The sequence below is a fragment of the Trachemys scripta genome, chromosome 5 (assembly GCF_013100865.1).
Source record: "Trachemys scripta elegans isolate TJP31775 chromosome 5, CAS_Tse_1.0, whole genome shotgun sequence".
Taxonomy (NCBI): Eukaryota; Metazoa; Chordata; order Testudines; family Emydidae; genus Trachemys; species Trachemys scripta.
The window spans coordinates 114761165-114782903 of NC_048302.1; the positions used below are offsets into that span (position 1 = coordinate 114761165).

The 21739-nt window shown below is 43.9% G+C and overlaps 2 protein-coding genes across 10 annotated transcripts in view; one reads left to right on the plus strand and one right to left on the minus strand.

Moving 5' to 3' along the window:
• EVC2 (EvC ciliary complex subunit 2) overlaps positions 1-11620 on the minus strand; it is a 163539-nt gene extending 151919 nt beyond the window's left edge. For all 4 annotated transcript variants that reach the window (XM_034771841.1, XM_034771839.1, XM_034771842.1 and 1 more), the window contains exons 1-2: positions 11262-11620; positions 4630-4684 (exon numbers count right to left, since the gene is read on the minus strand). In XM_034771841.1, the coding sequence (XP_034627732.1) occupies positions 4630-4684; positions 11262-11582 (376 nt within the window). In that variant the 5' untranslated portion in view covers positions 11583-11620. The remainder of the gene's footprint in view (positions 1-4629; positions 4685-11261) is intronic.
• Positions 11621-11945: 325 nt separating this feature from the next.
• EVC (EvC ciliary complex subunit 1) overlaps positions 11946-21739 on the plus strand; it is an 86369-nt gene continuing 76575 nt past the window's right edge. For 5 of the 6 annotated variants that reach the window (XR_004645873.1, XM_034771844.1, XM_034771845.1 and 2 more), the window contains exons 1-2: positions 11946-12173; positions 19108-19236. Coding sequence is in view for 5 of the 6 variants with exons in the window: in XM_034771844.1 (XP_034627735.1) it covers positions 11985-12173; positions 19108-19236 (318 nt within the window). In the remaining variant the exon portion in view is untranslated. The remainder of the gene's footprint in view (positions 12174-19107; positions 19237-21739) is intronic. The other variant, XM_034771846.1, reaches the window with a different exon arrangement.

Consider the following 21739-nt stretch of genomic DNA (forward strand, 5'->3'; position numbering starts at 1 on the left):
TGCTGGAAAATTTTGTGAGAAGTAGAAGGTTTTCATAATGTCTACAACTTTTTATTAAAAGTTTCATTTTTAATAATGCTGGGGTTTTTTTGACAAAAAAATAAATTTGTGTACAAACTTTCAACCAAAGAAATGTGAAACAAACAGCATATTTTCTGTATATTATATAGGATATTTCTCTGTTGTATTTTGTTGGGATTAGTTATGTTGAATTATGGCCCAACTCCAAGTAGTATTGTTATAAGGTTCTGTTTGCACCTCACTTCTCCTCACACCTTTTAGGACTAAGCCCTTAGAAGTGAATTTGGTGACTTAAATCAAAGTCCTGGTGAGCAGGATTTAAATAAACAATTATGATTACCATAATAATTGAGATGCCAATATAGACTCCAACCCTGAAATAACAGCACACAGATGGACTTCTACACCCATGAGGCAACCCGTTGACTTCATATGTAGAAGTCAAAGCTTATCAGTTGCAAAGGTTGGAACCCTATTGTGCTCAGGAAGCACTTTATATTGAACTGCAAATTAAAAATATTGGAAAACTAAAATAACAAAGTCATTGCAATAGGCGAAAGGTTACTCTGAATATTTTGCCATTGAGATTACAATTGAATTCACTAAATCCCATATATTCATATTATGCACAATATCATATTACCTAGGTGTCAGATACATGAATTATTAAGAAAAATCTTTGCTGTCCAATTACAGACCATATTTTCTGCTCCCTTTTCTATGAGTCCAGGGGATAGATATGTAAGAGAAGAATCTGTTAGCCATTTGTAGTCTTCCATTTTGGTAATCTATGCGCAAAGAGGTGGAGCTTACATTTGCAATGACCTCAATTACTGGTCATTATTAGGGACTGAATCTTGGAACTCCACTGTTAAGAGGATTGACTTTTGTAGCTGGCATGTGTAGTAGACTTTATCCTCTGATGACCAGCCATTATAGGAGGTGAATGACACACAAAGTAAAGTGGGGCACACATTTTTTTTTTTTTTTTTTTTTTTTTTTTTTAAAGGAAAGCTGAAATGGAGGCAGCTATTAGTCACAAAAATAAACACAGTAATCTGGAATTTAAGAGGTTGAGCTATAATCTGGCAAGCAGTGGGTGCAGAATCCCAGAAGTCCATTCTTTAACATTCATATACCTCTGCACCACATCTAAACTCATACAAACCATACTGGTGTTATCAGTGTCAGAATTACAGCAGATTGTAAGACATGGCATGGGCCATATCAGGGCATGGGCCACGTCTTAGGTGTAAAGTGCCAAGCTCGGTGCTGATGTTCAGTTACCAATAGAAAAAATTGTGCATTTTTAACAATAAATACAGTAATTCTAATCATTAGCCCTTCCCCCAAAGCTGCATATTTTGAATCTGTAAAGAAATTTGGAATTTGTTTTTCCTAATGAGGCCTAACATCAACAAAACTTTCAGTTACCTGGTCTTATTTTTGTTTTTCAAAAATGCATTTGTTTACTATATTTGTTTTTTTCCCCCCTTGGAGTTATTGTGTGTCCTCAAAAGCAGCCCTCACTCAAGAACCAATTTAAAGTCCCTTCAATTACACACACCACTGAACAGACAAAGGTAGTAATTTACTGCACTTCAATTTCCAACGTTGCCATTAGCTTTTCTTGTTTCAAAGATAAAGATGCTGTGAGAATAAACCAGAGGGTAAGACAAAACAGAAAAAAATAGGATGCTTTTCAGCAAAAACTATGATGCTCAATGAGAGCATTATGTTACTACTGCTATGCCCACCCTCTACACCAAACCTGTAGAACCAAGTCCTGAATCCATGCAAGTCAACCTGGGTCACCCTGGTCATGCGTGACCCTGGAGGAGAAGGAATGTTCACAATAGCTGAACCTGTTTTTACTGTGTGGAGCCAGGACACACCTTTGCCTCCTGCCTAGCTTGAAAGAGCTCAGGAAATGGACCAGCCCAGGCCCAGTAGCGGGGGTACAACCTGGGCATCACCAGACTTCCATGCTCTGTAGCCACCCTCAAATAGAGCCCAACCCAGGAACTGTGGGCTCTCCCCACATTTCCAATTGCCACTGCAGTTGCGGGTCTTGGAGCAAGCGCAGGAGACTCCCCTGCAACTAGCAATGACAGACTCCAGGGCTGCTGCTAACTTTATACATGTTAAGGCAGCCCAAACCCACCTCTCCGGTCAAAACCCACACCGGACCTGGTGGACGCAATTGATGGGTTATCCCTGTCATCAGGACTGGTGACCTAAGAGACAGTCCCCTTAGAGGCCGAAATGGAAGGGCATCAGGAATTAGTATGTTTTGATGTGATCTGCTCTCCATTCTTTCCAATAATTCTTGGCAGTCCTTGGTTGGAGCTGCATTCCCAATGGATCTCCTGGTGACGGAGGAGCATTAGCTTCTCCTCCGAATATTGCCAGATAGCTTGCCTCCAACAAATCGACCAACCCCAAGTGGTCGCATCCATGGTCCCAAGATTGGATAAGACCCTAAGAAGTGAGACCCTGGACTGTGGGGGGTAACCAGAAGAGAGCAGCCCCAAACCAGAAGCTCAACCTCCTCGACAAGTACTGAGACTACTTGGGTGTGTTTGAAAACAAAAACGCAGATTCACTATCCCCACACAGGAACTACATCTGTCCAGTAGACCTATAACCCAGGGCAAGGTGTCCTGTGGATGGACAGACACTATTTTTCAAACAAGAGCTGGATGCACTAAGCATGTATAGCAGGACAATCTCACAAAGGACTTCATTCAGAGATCCACTTCTGCAGGGGGGCACTAGTCCTCTTTGTGTGAAAAAAGGATGGGCCACTATGCTTCTGCATAGCCTATCATGCATTGACTCAGGTGACTATTCAAATCGGTACCCCCCTACCCCCTGGAATTGCTGGACTGTCAGAACCTTTTCACTAAACTTGCTCTTTCAGGGGCATATAATTTAGCATGCATAAGGCCTGGGGATGAATGAAATACAGCTTTTCATACCTGATATGGGCACTCTGAATATTTAGTAATGCTGTTCAGCTTAACCAATGCCCTTCCAACATTTCAACATTTCAGAAACAATTTTCAGGGACATCTACCTTGATGATATATTGGTCTTTTCTGAGAAGCCCTGAGCAGCTCTGCCATAATGTCAGTCTGTCCTGGAGAGACTACGAAAGCTTAGTTTGTATGCCAGACCACCACTGAATTTTTAGGTTATATGGAGCTTTCAAATAGATATGCAGAAGGTGGAAGTCATTCGTAACTGGACAGCACCTCAGACCCACTGAGAACTTCAGTGCTTCCTGTGCTTTGCAAATTTTAATAGTCGATTCATCGCCAACAACTGTGAACAAATAGCCCCCAACTTGCCTCCTTCATAAAACCATTTGATTCACTTGGCTGCCTGAAGCCCAGCTTGCTTTCAACCAGTTCAAGACTGCCTTCACCACAGCCCCAGTTCTTGCACACCCTGACCCAACTCACCCATTTATAGTGGAAGCAGATGCATCCAATATAGCCCTCAGGATGGGACTCTCTCAGTGACTCAGACCCTAGTCAGTTCTTCACACCTGTGCATTCTACTCTCAAAAAATCATCCCCACAGAGATGAACTATGAAATACTGGACAAGGAGCTGCTCACAATCAAAACTGCATTAGAAGAATAGCATCACCAGCGTGAGGGAGCTCAGCACGCAGTACAGGTATTTACTGCCCAAAGAACCTCCAGTACCTCCACAAGGCCTGAGCTTTGAACCAGAGGCAGCTAAGGTAAGCCATGTTGTTCTTTTGATTCAAGTTTACAATTACCTATCACTTGGGAAATTGAAATGGGAAAACCGTTACTCTCACAAAAGGGGGAACACTACCGGGAAAAGGAGGACCTACTTCTGAGCCCCCCTTCCGCAACAATTCAGCAAGATGGCCACTCCCTTATCCGGTCTGCATCAAAAGAAGATTTGCTTGCCACAGTCTATGGTATTAGGAACTAAGATGCACATTTCAGTGAGGGATGGGATGATATATTTTGATGAACGCATAAATGTTTCTCTGGGGCACCTCTGGCTGGAGGTGCTACAGCTATGCCACGATGCTCCATTGGTGGGTCACTTTGGCTGCCCTACACCTCCTGCATGGTTGCCCTTTTTTATGGTGGCCCTGCATGCTGGCCAAAGCCCAAGCTTACTCAGGATCTGGGTTCTAGACCCTGTTGGATGGGTGGGTCAGAGCCCGAGTCCTGCTGTGACTCAGGTCCAAGCCCTGTAAGTTTCCAGTGTAAATGCAGCTCAAACCGCAGACCCAAGTCAGGTCAGCCTAATGCAGTGTGGACACATAAGGACAGTTGTGAGACCCAGGTCCAGCAACTGTAAGCCCTGGTTTAAAATGCAGCGTGGACGCTTCAGCATGGGCTTAGAACGACCAAGTCCACAAGCCTGGATCTCACAGGCCCAGGTTTACCGTGAAGTGCAGACATAGCTATAGCGACTGAGAAACAGAGATGCATCATGTTTTGTTATATTGCAAATGTTATTGTAAAACAAACTTTTTAAAAGCATTTGGCTCCCAGGATTCTCCAGCACTTCAAGGTTTAGAACAATTGGAAGGGCACTTAAAATGAATACATACCTGTCATATCGAAGCAGTCTCTCTTTTTTTGAATCCGCTGCTTATCTGTAACAACCTACAGTTAACACAAAAGAAGAGTGACTATAAACCCAGGACCTTATTTACAAAATACATTTCTAATACTGTTTATTCTAAGTCTCAAACTGGCGATGTGCTTTACACTAAAGTACAAATTCCGATTTCTGTACTCAAAGCTCGTAAGATTATGAGAAGTGGCAGCGACTAATGAATAGTGCACTGGACCTGGGGTCTGCGTTCTTATGCCTTGGCCCTACCACTGACCTGCTGCATGCCTCTGGGGCAAGTCACTTAACTTATTTCTCTCCTGTCCTTTGTTTAATTTGAGTGTGAGCTTTCTGGGGCAAGTGTACTCTTTCTTACTATGTATAATAATTAGCCACATGCAGCAAAAAAACATTTTCCCAACTTTAAAATATTTCTTTAGTGGTGAAACTAAAAATAAAATAAAATTTTTGACTTTCTGGTGATAATATTTTTTTATTGGTTTTCTTCATTAGGCCTTTTATTAATCACAGAGTTAGATCTGTGTTTCTAACTACATCCACTATGTTCTCCATGTCACGAAATAATGTGTATATGGTGGGTGAAAGACAATGGGTTACCCAGTATACGTCCAGTTCTTAGGTCATAAGTGGCACTCCTAAATCTTTCAAAAATATAGAAGCAAAGATAAGTACTGTGGTTAAGTATAAGGAAGATAAACTACATGGTCAGGAAGCATAGTCTAGTGCAGGGGTGGCCAACCTGAGCCTGAGAAGGAGCCAGAATTTACCAATGCACATCGCCAAAGAGTCAGTCCATATCAGCTCCCCCCTCCCCACCCCCAGCACCTTCTGCAGGCTGAGAGCCCTGCCGATCAGCACCTCCCCCTCCCTCCTGCCCACCGCAATTAGCTGTTTCGCATTGTACAGGAGGCTCTGGGATGGAGGGGAGAGGAGTAAGGGTGCAGCAGGCTCAGGGAAGGGGGCAGGAAGGGGCAGGGGCCTTGGGGTAAGGTGTGGCATGGCCTGGGGTTGAGCAGTGGAAAGTTGGCACCTGTAGCTCCAGCCCCCGAGTCAGCACCTATGCAAGAAGCTGCATATTAACTTCTGAAGAGCCACATGCAGCTCCGGAGCCACAGGTTAGCCACCCCTGGTCTAGTGGTTAAAGCACAATGTTGGAAGTTAGAAGTTCTGAATTTTATTCCTCCCTCTGCTACATTCAAGTCACTTAGGCCCAAATTTTCAATGTGTTCACTAATTGGGGAGCCTTAGTTTTTGGGTCCCGTACTTCAGATAACATGCCGGGGCACCATTTAGGGAGGGCCAGGGGGCACTTCCCACCACCCCCAGTTTCATACCAGAAGTTTTCTCGTGGTTCATGCCCCAGCCCGAGCTCTTACCTGCAGCCAGGTCCCCCCTCTAGGAGCTGGGGTTCTCTGGCTACAGCTCCCGTGCTCAGTTTCCTCTACTGAACTAGAATCACCCACCCCGCACCCCCATCTGCCTTCACCAATCAGCAGCTGAGATGATATAGAGTGACAATCCTCCTAACCAATAGTAGAGTTATACAGTTCTCTACTACATCTGTGTGGGGCTCTAGGGGCATTAGAAACTGACTTTAAACTGGAGTGAAATTGACGCTTTCAAGTCATTGTCACTTTTGTTTATAGGCTAATTACTTTCCAGAAGACTCTTAAACACAACACTGCAGTGACTGAGTTGCAGTTCTCACAGGAGAATATTTAAAACCAAACCCCAAGAAAATGCCACATTTTAAAGTTGAGAAAAAAAACAGTCTTGTTTATTATTTAGAGTTTGTATATATGTTTTTTTAAAGTATCATTCTGTGCTTGGACACTGTGCCTCAGTTTTCATTGCTGTAAAATGGGAATAATAATACTTGCCTGCCTGCCTGCCATATGGAATTATAAAGATTAGATTGAGATCTGTGGGGCAGGAACAGATCTTAAACCTAACCAGTGTCCCTTAAGTGACTTGACACAAGACGTCAGAACACGTATTAGAGCCGGAAATGTATCTCAACTCTGATCCCCATTCTGCTACTCTACCCTCAAAAAATGCACACTCTCCTAGCTAATGACTTAGACGATGGATAATAAGACTGTTCATTGACATATCTTATATATCCAGCCTACCAAAAATAAATGTGGGATTTTCTTTAAAGTCCAGTTGTGGTCAGAAAAGCAGCTCTGTAAAAAACATCACCACAATCAAATACATACTTTCTCTGTTTCAAGTCAAATCTGTTTATTTTATGGATACAAACATGTTTTTACTCTCAGTGGTGCAGGAACCAATATCAGTCAAGAAAAACAAGCTGTATTCTGTCTGGCCGCATACATCAACAGAATTATTCAATGCACTATTGATGAAGATGAAAGAAGCAGAAAGAACTCAATTTGCCTTTCAGGGTTAAGCAAGGGCAGGAATTCAAAAATCTTTCTTGTTAATTGATCAAATTTAATCTGGAGTCAGAGGACAAGTAGCTATGGGAAAGCAGTATTTAAATATTAAATAGTAAATAAAATATTTAAACATTAAGTAAACATAAAATTACAAAGTATTATATTAATCTGTAAACATGAGTTAAAAGGAGATAAACTAAGATGAACCAATATTAATTAAAAAACAAAGGTTCATTTTTAAATACATTCTAACCAGTATGCCATTCTTCTGTGGTCTCATTTGAGATTTACAGTAGATACCTAGTATCAGAGGGGTAGCCGTGTTAGTCTGGATCTGTAAAAGCAGCAAAGAGTCCTGTGGCACCTTATAGACGAACAGACGTATTGGAGCATGAGCTTTCGTGGGTGAATACCCACTTCGTCGGATGCATGACGATACCTAGTTCCTGGCAGAGATGTCTATACTTCTGTAAAATGCCTTTCGTATAACACTAGTTGTCAAATGTGAGTTAAAGAGATCTGTGTGGTTACAAATGTAATCCACAGTTTCAGTGTACAATAAAAATATTAACTACAAAAATGAGTTTATGAAAGTCAGTAAACTGAAGTTAAAATAGAGATCTGTGTTTTGGTGACTCCGAAAATGATTTCCTGGTATGCAGTGGCATTGGAATAATTAGTATAGCAGGGGTGCTAAAAGCCATTGAACAAAACTGTAAACCCTGTATATGACTTCAAGTCAAGGGGTGCTGCCGCCCCCCAGCACCCCTAGTTTCAGCACCCTTGTGGTATGTGATTTCCTTATATGTAATCATTGATTTTTTTCCCCTGTCAGGGCTGAGCGGATAGATTTGGAGAGGAGGGTAATATATTGAGGATCTAAATTGTAAGAATAAATCAAAATAAGAAATATGTAGACTCTTAAATAAAACTTACTCGCATCTCTGCATACAGAACAGAAGTTCAGCTCTCAGGACTATTTTCCACTCCCCCATTAACAGAGCAAATGGAAGAGTGCACACAAATTAAAATCTGACAACCTCACAGAGGATGGGTTGAGGTGACTCTTGATTTAGGTAATACTATCCTGCTTTCCAGAAGAATAAACTGACGCACAGATATTAAGTCTGACAATGGCCTTGTCTGCACTAATTCACCCAGTGCTAAAGCTGGCTATTTCCATAGTAAGGAATTGTAGAAGTTTCCCACCGGAGCTACCACCATTATAGCTGGGAGTCCTGATGCAGACAAGGTGCTACCAATCTGTATTATCATCAGATTTAAAGACATATCTACACAGCAAAAGCTGGACATGGGCTTGTCTGTTCAACCTGAATCCAGCTAGCATGGGTAACAAAAGAAGTGAAGACAGCACAGCACAGGCTTCAGAATGGACTAGTAAACCAAGTATGCATGAAAAGTCCATACCAGACTTGCACTACCTGTGCTGAAGCCTGGCTGTGCTGCCTTCACTGCTATCATTACCTAGGCTGGGCTGGATTCAAGCTACCTCACAGCTAACCCATGCACAGCTTTTTCTGTGTAGACACATGACTGACAGTGGTAAAAATACAGACAAACCAAGTATTTTTCTGTCCTTGTTGGATGCACCAAAAAAAGAACAGCTGTGTCTCCTTTTACACTTCTGTGGAAAGGAATCATTCAGGAAAGAGCTCAGGGCTGCTTCCATGTAGAAAATCTAAATGCTGGATCTGTCTCAAAAATGATTATTGAAGAACTGCAGCATTTGAAGCTCAATATTAATTACATTTTTGCCCAGTGCTACAATGGAGCTTCTGTGCTGAGTGGGCATTTAAAAGACATACAAGCTTGAATTCAGGAAAGGATTACACATGCCATTTATGGGAAATGCTGTCCTCACAGGCTTAATCTTGTTACTGCAGACACATGTTCCAGCATCACCCAGTGTCAGGAAGTCTTTACATTTGCTCAGGCATTGTACATCTTCTTTAGCAGTAGTTACAAGTACCGGGAACCATTTGTTAAGGCACAGCAGGAGCTAGGCCAGAAGGTACTTGAACTAGGTAGATTATGTGAAACTCACTGGTGTGACTCCCTTTGGAAACAACATGCAAGACTGGCACTGTAGTGGAAATACTGGAAGCCATTTCAGTTCAGAGCTGATGGACCATCAGTTAACATTGCAAAGGGCTTGATGACAAAGATAAAGAGTTATTCCTTTCTGTTGAGGCTCTTGGTTTGGGAAAGAATATTCAAGATTTTGCACAGGGCTTTAGAAGAACTGCAAAATGAAAACCTGAATTTATTAAGTGCCATAGAATTAGTAGCAAGCAATGTTGCTACTCTTCAATAAATGAGAACATCTCAGCAAATGGAAGGAGATGTGTGATGAAGCTGAAATCATTGCCAAAGAACTTGAAATTGATATCCCGTGTCTGTCAATCGCAACTGCTGAGCACAGCAATACAAAAACGGCAAGAAGCCTTGGTTTTTGTTTATAGTACACTGGGTCAGTCATCGACACATGATGTTCCCAAGAGCACTCAAGAACCTATAAAATCTGATTTCTACTGTCCTATTCTGAACAGAATTCTTGCTAAGCTTGATAGATGATTCACCTCCAACTCCAGTTTGCTTTCTGCGCTAACTGCTTGTGACCCAAAGAATGAAAATTTTCTTGATTATGAGAAACCAAAAATAACTGCAGATCACTATGGATCAACAGGCACCAATTTTGGCGATCTGGATGCAGAATCAAAGTTGCCAAGAAGCACATTGCACCAAAAAAAAACTGACTTCAATTTCTGAATTCTGGAATGTTCTCAATGTTTTACCAAGGGGTTACCAGACTTTGCTGTCTATTGTAGATTATTGTGTTGAGCCTTCCAGTTTCTACAGCATTAAAAAAGGGAGGTACTTCTCTGTGCTCAAGAGAGTTAAGGACTACTTAAGAACCACAATGGGAGATAGTATCAGAGGGGTAGCTGTGTTAGTCTGAATCTGTAAAAAGCAACAGAGGGTCCTGTGGCACCTTTGAGACTAACAGAAGTACTGGGAGCATAAGAGAAGTGAGGTTCTTACCCACGAAAGCTTATGCTCCCAATGGGAGATAGGCATGTAAGAGATTTGGTAATTTTAGCCTGTCAATGTGAAGCTTCAAAACACTTGGATTTTGCCAAGATGAGACCATGGCATTATCCATTGTTTTTAGCTCATATCTGGAGTGTGTTTTTGTTTTCAATAATTTACCTTTAAATATTCCTGGAACCAATTACCTGTCTCATTCTCCTCTTCACAATTTGGAACATAAGACATTTAGAAAACAACAACAATTGCAGGCGTAAGAAGATTTTAAGTAGATTTTATTTATTTTTATTTCTGTCTACTAAAGAGAGTGTACAAACTGTTTCTGATATCTGTGTTAAGGCTCCAAAACCGATACCTCAAGGCTTGGGATTATCTTGCTATATTATCTCCTGATTGTTCTAAATTTACATATAAACTTAACATATGGCTTTAATTGCTGTCTGTATATATATTTTTTCTTCTTTCTTTGTACAGAAATTAGATACCGTGCTCATGTCAGCTAATTTTGAAGTTATTACTGTAAAAAAACAAAACAAAACAAAACCCTAGAGTTTTCAGGTGCCTAAGTAGTCCCTGGAATCATGGTTAAAGTTGCCCCTGCACCACCACTGCTTAATTTGTGCCAGGGATTGCCAGACCTCAGCCCGGCACCTCTAGGCTTGGCAGTTCATAGCCCCAGCACTTCTGGGCTTGCTGCATCAATTATGAAAATTTTAAAATTGCTTGAATCCCAGTACCAAATTGGCTGGGCCTCCGCACCACTTTCATGCTAAATTAAGCATTACCCCCGCCTCCAAATCTGAAATGGTGCCCCAATACCAAGGGCCTACTTATTAGAAATGCCGAGTGCTCAGTATCTCTGAAAATCAGATCTGAAGTACCTTAAAGGTTGGGCACCCCAGGTTAGTGGATGCTTTTGAACATTTAGACCTTTCATGTCTCTATAATTCAGCTTCGTCGTGTGATAAAATGGGGATCAACGTTTCTGCCCGACCTCCCAGGTAGAGGGATGAGGTTAGATTCGTAACGGAAACGGGATAGGGTGCTCTGGGAGGGCAGATCACCGGCAGCCCTTTGCCTCTCCCAAGGGCTTTCCAAGCAGGAGCTCACACGCCTCGGTGAAGCGTCCTCTTACCTGGGCTGCCGTCTGGCTGCACCATCTGCCGCTCGGGAGGCGGGGAGCCCGGCCGCGGGGTGACTCCTCGGGAGAAGGAAACCGCGAGCCAGCAGCAAGGGCCACCGAGACCTCGTGCCCGGCCCCGAGAGGAGGGGGATCTCCGTGCATCGGGCGGCTCGCGGGCAAGTCTTTGCACTGGGGCGGATGCTGCCCGAGGCGAGGGGGGTCTGCTGCCGGGGAGGCCCGGGCTGGGAGCAGCAGCAGCACTCGCACAAAGTAGCCAGCTACCAGTGGAGCCCCCGGCGGGGCGCGGAGCCCCCCTGGAGCCGCTGCTCGCATGAGACAGGCGCGGGGGGAATCAACCGGCGCAGGAGCCCCCCAGAGGAGCGCGGCTGCCGCTGCCAAGTTACTGGCCCGGAGAAAGTTTCTTTCCAGGGGGTCCGGCTCCAAACCAGGCCGAGCTGTCGAGGCGCCGAGCCACAGATCTGCCGCAATCGACTTCAGCCGCGATCGCTCTCCTCCCGGCCCGGGAAGAGATTCCCCTTCCTCCAGTCCCTGGTCCCCAGCCGCGAACCTCGGCCCGCAGGGAGAGGGCTGGGAGCCAGGATGCCCTGGGCTCGCCAGGCGGGAGTTGCCCAGCAGCGGAGCTCGCTGCGCTGCTCTGGGTCCTAGCCCGGGGCCCCTCCCCCGTCCCAAGCAGAGTTGGAGCCCCCGCCTCGAGTTCTCACTGCGGGCTCGTTCATGGCCTCTGCGGCTGGCGAAGCGCCGCCAGGGCCCTGCCGAGGGGAGATCGGGCTGCAGTTCTGGGTGGAAGCCTTGCAGCTGGTTCCCGGCTTGCTGGCTCCCGCTGTGCTGCTGGGGGTCGCCTTGGGCGTCGGCGCCGCGCTCCTGCTGTGCTTCTATGTGATCGGGCCTCTTCTGCAAAACAAGGTACGCGTTGCTGGATGGGATCTTTGCAGTAGAAGGTTTTGGCTTCGTGCGGATTGAGTGGGTTTGGGTAAATACTCTGGGTCCTACCTGATCCTGCCAGCCTTGGCCTCCGCATCCCAAATTGGAGTAGAACAAACCGTCTGGCCACTCTTCCTGCTCTAAAAAAACCCCAAACCAGTGTCTGATGCACAACAGCAACACAAGACACCGAGTCTGTCATCTCCTGAATCAAGCCTGCTTTGGGCCTCTAACTCTCCAAATTGTAATGGGTATACAGCTAATACATGTAAATGCTCCTATTGTATCAATATCTGGAGTATTACACATTCTAGTGCAACAGCATTGCTGACACCTGGATTCTATTGGATCTAGCTGGCAGCACAAGAAAATCTGCACCCAACCATAATAATGCTTCAAAATCCCAGGTCTGACACATAGACCCTGCTGGATGCAGCAAGTTTTTGGCCCTCATTACTCAACTTTCTTTACTTAAATAGAGAACAAACGTAGGTGCTCCTACTGCTCAAAAACATTTCTAATCAATGCATTTTGTAATGCAGCAACACCCCAAAACTTGGTTCCTCCTTGATCCAGCCAGTTGTTGGCCCCAATTGTCCAAATTCCACTAGCTATATAGAAAGCACGTTTAGCCTGCCTGCTGCACCTTAAAACTCCAGGCTGACTCTAACATGCCCCAGAGCAGCAATGCCACAAAACTTGGATTCAGCATTGGAATCCTTTTGGATCCAGCTGAGTTTTGTCCACCGACTCAGAAATTACACTGCCAAAATTAAGAATAAGTGTACTTTTCTACCATGCTTTAAACATTGACACATCCTGGTATAAGAAAGTGGCAAAAACTCTGATTTGATCTAGGCAAAGGTTTTGCGCAACAAATTTTTTGGTGGCCTCAGAGCAGTGGTGGGCAACCTGCGGCCCGCGGGCCACCAGACCATTTGTTTACATTTGCACGGCCGCCTTCAGCTCCCAGTGGCCACTATTCGCCATTCCCAGCCAATGGGAGCTACAGGAAGCGACACCCAGCCCGTGTCGCTTCCCGCAGCTCCCATTGGCCGGGACCGGCGAATGGTGGCCACTGGGAGCTGCAGGCAGCCGTGCAAATGTAAACAAACGGCCTGATAGCCTGCCAGTGGCTTGATCTGAGGGGCCGCAGGTTGCCCACCACTGCCTCAGAGTGTGGCCACCAACTCTTGCTTGTGGCCACTCTGACAATTTTTCCTAAAATACTTAATTAACATTAGGAAAAAGAAACAAATATGCATATATACATGTCCAAATCATTTTAATTTATTTATACAGGGATTTGGGTTTATTTTTGAAACTCAATCATAAATATAATGTACAGTTGTCTGTGTTCTTTACTGGACCTAAACAGAATAGAAACAAAAATAAGGTGCTTTGCATGTTCTTTGCCCTTTGTTTTTGTTTTTTTGGGGTTTTGTTTTGTTTTGTTAGACTTGCTGGCTAGTAAGTCTGCTATTTATTGTGAAAAGTGATATTTGTATGTTTGTTAATTTTTCACAGAAGCAGGCTTGCTAGCTACCTGGGAGGCAATGAAAAGTGATATTAACAAACATATAAATATCACTTTTCACAGCAGAGTTACTCAGTCCCAGCAAGCTAGGGGACAAATTAAGCCCTGGATTGGGAGATGGGTGGGTGGGGAGGCAGCAGGGGGGGCCAAGGATGATGGAAGGGATGCCAGAGGAGGCAACGGGGGCCAGCAGCGATGGGAGGGGGGTTGGAGCAAGCCCGGGGGCCAGGCTGGAGCCTGAAGCCTTGTGGCTGGGGACCAGAGCCCATTGCCATACGTCTGAAGCCCAGGGCCAGAGGACACAGCGGTGGCCAGGGATGTTTGGGGGGGCAAGCCCAAGGCCAGCACCCAAAGCCCCATGGCTGGATCCTGGGTCCCGTGGCCAGGGCCCAAGATGGAGGAGAGAGCAGGGGCCAGGGGCGACAGGCAGAGGGTGGTGAGCCTGGGGTCGGAGCCCAAAGCCCCATGGCCAGATCCTGGGGCCCCGCAGCCAGACCCTCGGAGACAGAGCCTGTCACCGCACAGCCGAAGCTCAGAGCCAGAGAACATAGCGGGGGCCATGGGTGATGGGGGTATGAGCCTGGGGCCAGAGCTTGAAGCCCCACAGCCGAATCTGGGGTCCAATGGCTGGACCCTGGGCCCCACATGGCTGGGGATGGAACCTGCTGCTGCGCGTCCAAAGCCCAGGGCCGGGGATGACGCAGCGGAGGCCAGAGATGATGATGGAGTGGTGAGCCCAGGGACAGAGCCCGCTCCTCAGTTTTACCATCTATATTTAATACATATGCAGCTTCTTCTAGTCCACCACAATAATGCCAATCCCCAAATATCATGGAATAACAACACTACAAACATGACTGTGAGCAACTGAATTCAGCTAGGTCAAGCTGGGTTTTGGCACTGAGCTCCTGAATTAGAACATTACCATGCTATCAAATTGGAGTCTTATACAAATTCATCTCCTTTGAACAACATGATACCTTTTGGGCCACCACATATATGTGTCAGTAACATTACTTATGAGATAAGATAAGCACCTGGATGAAAAGCTGCTATCTCAAACTCAGTCTGTAAAACAAAGGTAGGAATTGGGTTGTAGTTAAAGGACCTGCAGGTCTGACTCCATCACTCATTGAAGACTTATTTACTCTATTTGTCAAGAAGGTGCACAGCCTGGGGTTCCTTTGAGACTTTTTGCTTGCTCCTAGATACCAAAAAGCAGCTGTGTCCCAGAAGTGCCATTTTCTAATTTCAACTCAATTGGAAAATGTGCCCTTTCTTAACTACTGCAAACTACCCATTCTGATCCACATATGCACCACCTTTCCACTAGACTGCATCAGGGTGTTCTCTATTACATTGTACTTTAGGATGTTCAGGTACTACAGAGATGATGGCTATAAAAGTATCTAGACCAGTGGTTCTCAAAGCTGGTCCACCACTTGTTCAGGTAAAGCCCCTGGCAGGCCGGGCTGGTTTATTTACCTGCCACGTCCACAGGTCCGGCCAATCGTAGCTCCCACTGGCCGTGGTTCGCCACTCCAGGTCAATGGGGGCTGTGAGAAGCAGTGCGGGCCAAGGGATGTGCTGACTGCCCTTACCACAGCCCCCATTGGCCTGGAGCGGCGAACTGCGGGCAGTGGGAGCTGCAATGAGCCGAAGCTGTGGACGCGACAGGTAAACAAACCAGCCCAGCCCGCCAGGGGCTTTCCCTGAACAAGCAGCGGACCGGCTTTGAGAACCACTGATCTAGACAGAATGAGTGTGTGTGGGGGGAGGGGACTCAAGATGAAGGCCATATGAATGTTTCAAGTGGCCTGACAGCAGCCTGCTTACTGGGATATTTAGATAGACATGTGGACATCACCCCAGTTTTCTACATTTTCTGCTGGCTCCCTATTCAATAGTGGATCTTCATCAAGAGCCTGTTTCCAGCAGATGAAGCCCTCAATCGACTGGAGCCAGTCTGTATCCAAGTGTCTCTTTCTCTGTCACCCACCTCAGCAGCTATGATCAACCGGAGTGATAAGGCTGACAGAGTCACAAGTGAAACTCTTGGTAGCCTAACATTCTCAGCTGCAGACTCTCAACTATCCAACTTCTAATATAGATGCCTGCATTTAAACTAATTTAATCCTTGCTTAAATCAATTTAGCTTCATTTGGTAATGTACTGAAACAAGCTGGGATTTAAGCAAGGATTAAATTCATTTAAGTAGATCTATGTTAGGGGCTTTGCACCAGTTTAATTGTTGCTCTGCAGATGCCATACACACGAGAGAGACCTGTTTACTTAGATTAATTTAAAATCGATTTAGCTAATCCGCTGCAACTTTTCTTGTAAAGACATGGTCTCCGTCTTGTCACTTTAGGGCACAACGGAAGACTTACCTGGTTTGCAGAAGTCTTCCTGAAATAACGTTGACCGCAGAATAGCCATCAGTGTCTTCTCCTGGAAACAAATAAGAACAATCCCACTTACAAGGCAGTAAAATGAATGAAAGAATGGAGAGAACTGTCCCTTTTAAACTGAGACTATGTACCTAGATCCCCTGGTGCTTTAGAAATATATGAGCTAGAAAAAGAATGAGGCATATTGTATACATTTTACAACTTGTTTGGGGTGAAACTGGTATTTAGTTATTTCCAAAGCACATGCTCTCTCTGTTGTTTAACATGCACTTGTCTGATTTTAGTCCTCTTTGGAGAAATACGTATATTTTCATCATCTTTTAAAGACTAACCCTGGTTGTTCCTCGCTTTTTATCACAATGTTTCTTGAGACTCCAACATTATTTACATTGTACATATCCATAGACTTATTTATACTACACCAGGTTATTTTCTGGGAACAGCATTATTGATTTCTTTTGTTTTGTTCTTGCTCTGCATCAGACTTAGACCTATATAATATTGAGTTAATTTCATATAACAGTGGTTGGCACGGACACAGCTGGAGGATCTAGTGCCATGCAGAGTGTTCTCTCTGCATTCAGTGGGCGGTTTGTTTTTCTTTAGCCACACCTCTTTGTACAACTATAGCTAACCCGCCACACACCCACTCACCCACACACCCACACACACACACACACCCAAGACTGATCATAATTAGGCCTGGTGGGAGAGAAGAATACTTGTTAGCCATCTGCTTTCAAGAGGAAGATTTGAAACTCTGCTTGAAGCCATGCTTTTGCCTGGTAATGGATGCACTTCAGGTACTAGATCAATGCATCCTGTGGCGGTGGAAGCTTCTCTGATTCAATAGCTCATTTTTCTTTCCAAAATAGATGTTTTTTGATATTGCTGTCACGGTTGGCTCAGTATAGCTAAGTACAGATGTTATCCTTTTGCTGTCTTCACCTGTCTGGTCACTCTGATACTATAGTCATAAGGTATGAGTATTTAAAAAGAAGTTATTATTGACAGTGCCTTCCAGAAATGTTCTGTTCTATAATACCCTCCAGTCAGATTTACCCTGTACCAGCAAACTTTCTTGTTGAGATCGAGCTTGTCCAGTCATGAGATTCTGGTAGATTAGCTTGATGAAGTACTACCGGGATTGTTGTTAGACCTTATTTTATTCAAAATTTTTATTAATGATCTATAAGAAGAGGTAAATGGCACTTTAACTACATTCGTACCGGTAATACATTGGGAGGACAAAAAGCAATGGAAAGGAGGGAGCTAATGGGGTGATAAATTTGGGAAGGAAATAGATTCAACTTGGAAAAATACAGGTTTATTCACTGGGGATAAGTAATCCAAGTTATAGGTGTTCACTGTGAAAGAAATGCTTGAGAAATACTGTGGCTGAAAGTGGGCAGCAAACTGGATGTGAACTTGCAAGGAAATATGAGACAAGAAAAGCAAATACCTCTTTTGGGCTACATGTGCAAGAACATCTTGTCACCATACTAGAAAGATGAAAGCTTTTTTTTTTAAAACTATCTCGCACTGATACAATTGTACATAGAATATGATGTACAGTTCTGGACGCCTCAGTGTCTGAGAGATGATGGGAGGGAAGTCAGTGGAAAACAATAAAATTATTGGGATAAGTAGGGGCTGGAGGGAATGAATAATATGAAAAGGTACTAAAAGAACTAATTACATTCTATATTGTGCGACCAGTCAACTACTAAAGGAGAGTTTAAGTTTCTATAACAAGACTGGACTGAGAAGTGGAAAGTGGCATAGGCAATATCTTTTTAACAGCTCAACAAACAGGTAGTAAAATGGAGACATGAGGTAGGAGCCTTTGAGCCATCATGTTTGCCTAAAGTGAGTAACCATATTATCACATTCTGTATAGGTTCTTATACCATGCTCACCACTGTAGTATCTGAGTGTTTTCCAGTTCATTAAGCCATATGTCAAGTGTGGTTTGTTCTCTCATCTTCTCTGCAGGGAGAAAGTGCGTGCAGTAGAGTGGTTTGGTGGAGGTTTTGTTTAATATACATGTTGCTATATGATTGTAAGAGAAGGCAGGTCAAAGAAATACACCTTGCACTTGGAGTGGAAGTTGGTGATGGTCCTTAGTACCTAGGGGAGCTCTTTCCATAGTCTCAGGTCTCCCCCCCCCACCCCCTTCAGAAAGTTCTATCACCTGCATCAATGAGATTTACCCTTATTGGAGAACATTTCACTGAGGAACAGCATGGAACAGTGGTCCTCATTCAAGAGCTTTAGGTGATCTTTTACATATCTTAGACCCAGGTCTTGGAGTGCCTTCAAGATACAGACCAAGACCTGGAACTTGACTCAATAGCCTAGGAGAAGCTAGTCTGGAGAGTGGTGGACAGGTTTGATGTATGCAGTAGCCTGTACTACTGTGACGACACACTACAGCATTCTGTGCTGGATGGAGTTTCCTAAGCACTGATGGTTTCAAACCTGTAGCTTTTCTCACCCGTCCTATACCTGGTGAATGGTATATTCTCACAAATTTTTCCTAGTCCATTAGTTGGGTCTAAAACACTGTGTGCACCTGTGTAATTTCATCACACGAGTAGTTCAATTGCCAATCCTCAATACTGCAATCATTTGATGCTGTGGGATGGGGTGGGAAGGCGACTTCTTGGCACTGAATGTGCAATAGCCAGAGTCTTTCACCTTTCCCTGGTCCAAGTCTCCAGCGCTGGGGGGAGAAGAGTAAAGCAAATGCAGAAAGAAACTAAAGATACTAAAAATGTTTCCTCAATCTATAAACTTATTACTCATTTTCAGAAAACTGAAATCATTAGTCTAAAATAATCATTTGTACCTACTTTGTAACTTGAACAGGATATTACTATAAATAAAACAGGGTCATCTAAGATGTCAGATGAATCCAAGTGGTTTGAGTTGCATTTTATTTTTTTGTCCTGCTTTGGGATTTCAGAAAGATGATTCCCACAGGCTTCTGGAAAGCTTTCACTCGGATGTGCGCGGACATCTTGATGAAAATGTACCCTTACCCAGAAAGAAGAAAACAGAAACTCAAATGTCAGAGGAGGAAATGGTACTGGAAGTAAGAGTTTATTCCTTTCATAGATGTCTATTTTGTCTGATATTCTAGCCTGCTTTCTTAGCAGCTGATCCAAATGCTGTTGATTTCAGCAGAGTTGGGATCTGTCCCTTCAAGAGTTACGATGATTCCCATACAAATGCTGTAATAAAGAAATTGGAAACTGAATGCAGTAAATCAGAGACTCAGTGAACAAAGAAATAAGGGCCCTGAATCTAGGATCTGTTGATACCTAGAAATATGATTTCACTTATATTTACCTGGCCCAATTTCACAGTCTTTACTCAGTCAAAATTCCCATTCAAATCCATTGGCATTATTTCCCACTCTACCATCATTTTACAAATTTGAGGGCAGTAGCCAATACTCCCACTTCTTCCCACAACTGCCTTGCCCAGCACCTTGCAAATTTGGGTATTTCCCCTGCAGCATTTTCATCTGACTTTAAATTATTAGAATTCACAACTGAAGAGGAGCCTGTAATCTAATTGCACAAATCCACTAAACTAGGGAAGTTTACTTTAAAAGATTGAGAACCACTGGACTAGAGCATCAAGGCTTTAGTCAGGGGTATGCAGAGGTCTTCCACGGGGTACATCAACTCATCTAGATATTTGCCTAGTTTTACAACAGGCTACATAAAAAGCACTAGCAAAGTCAGTACAAACTAAAATTTCATGTAGACAATGACTTGTTTATACTGCTCTATATACTGAAATTTAAGTACAATATTTATATGCAATTGATTTATTTTATAATTATATGGTAAAAATGAGAAAGGAAGCAATTTTTCAGTAATAGTGTGGCTGTGACACTTCTGTATTTTTATGTCTGATTTTGTAAACAAGTAGTTTTTAAGTGAGGTGAAACTTGGGGTACGCAAGACAAATCAGCCTCCTAAAAGTGGTACAGTAGTCTGGAAAGGTTGAGAACTACTGCTCTTGTCCTTACTCAGGCAAGACTCCATTGAACTCACTATGACTCTTTCTTGAGTAAGAACTGCAGGACTGGGGCAAAAATATCCAGCCTATGGGTAAAATGGATCACAAAACCGCTATGTTAAGGTTCCACTCAGTTTGTTTAGATACTGGGAGTTGGATTCTTAGGGTTCAGTCCTGCTCTACTGGAATCCTATTGTCTCATGTATCTTAGCTGACCTGTTTCTGTGCATGCAGGTGCCGGTTTGCTCATTCATTTTTTAAGTGATGGGCTTTGAATATTAAAGGGCAGGTCAACTTTTATCATGCTACTGAGTGTTTACTTCATAACCCTTTAAAAGAAAACTATACTGATGAGATTCTCTCTTTGGCTCTTATGAAAGAGATGTTTCTGGGATACATCCAGCTTATATTTACATTAAATGGAAGAGTAGAATGCCTTGTAATTCAACATGTGAAAAACATAACTAAGTTTTTCTTCTGTTACATCAAGTTTCTGGAAAAGTGTCTCTTCTAGCTTGTGAAATGCAATAGTCTTTGCAATCTGGTCAGACTTCTGTAATATGTGTGGACCAAAACCTAACCCTGATACTCCCTAAGAAAGATCTGCCCAGGCCCTGTGCCTGAGGAGCACTATTTCAGGCTGTGGCAAAGGTCCAGTGATTTTGGAGACGGTCTTAGGTGTCTGAGAAATCCCCCCAAAACCTGAATCTCGGGCCCAAAGTCAAATGTTAGGTGGATATGCATAGCTGCCAAGTTTTCTGTTGCTCCATTTGTGACATTTTATGCAAATCAGTTCATTAGCTTTACACATTTGCAATTTTTTAAGATGCAGTCAATGGTCATATTGGTCAATACACTCCCTCCCAAGCAGTGGTGGGGATAAGACATTGAGCTGAACAAAAATTTTGCCTTTGAAGACTATCTGGGGAGTATTTGGAAGTTTGGAAGCTTAGACAGCTAAGCTTGTGGGGGTATCTGTGTGGAATATGGAAGTAGTTAAGGCAAACTACACACATGCTCAGCTTGCCTCATTTTACCCCAACCCATTCAGCAAATCTAACTTGCCTTAGCTCCTCCCCACATCTCCACCCAGACACCTCCACAAATATAGCTGTGGCTTCTAGTCTCCAGCTACCCTCCTCAGACTTTCATACATGAGCAGCAGTCTCTCCAGTGACAGCTGAAGACACAATGAGGGGTCAAATGAACAATCCTGTTGAAACACCAGAGCTGGCAGCTGGGACTAGAGGACTATCAGGGAGCAAGGAACCCGCTCCGGAGACAGTTGAGAACAGGGAGAGCAGAAATTCAACAACTCACAACCAACATTTCAAAAGGATTGGGTTTTTTGAAGAGCTCTGATTGAGCCTCCCCTTCTGCTAAGGCCCACTGTGGAAACGACACCACGTTTTCCCCACTCACAGGATGCTCTGGAGGGGTTATTGCAGCTCCATGATCATGGGAGATACAGAGGCCAGGGTCTGCAGGTGACTGGTAGATGGAAGAGAAGCTCATTTTACACCCCCTTCTGCAGCTCCATAGAACCCAGTTGCAACTAACATGCT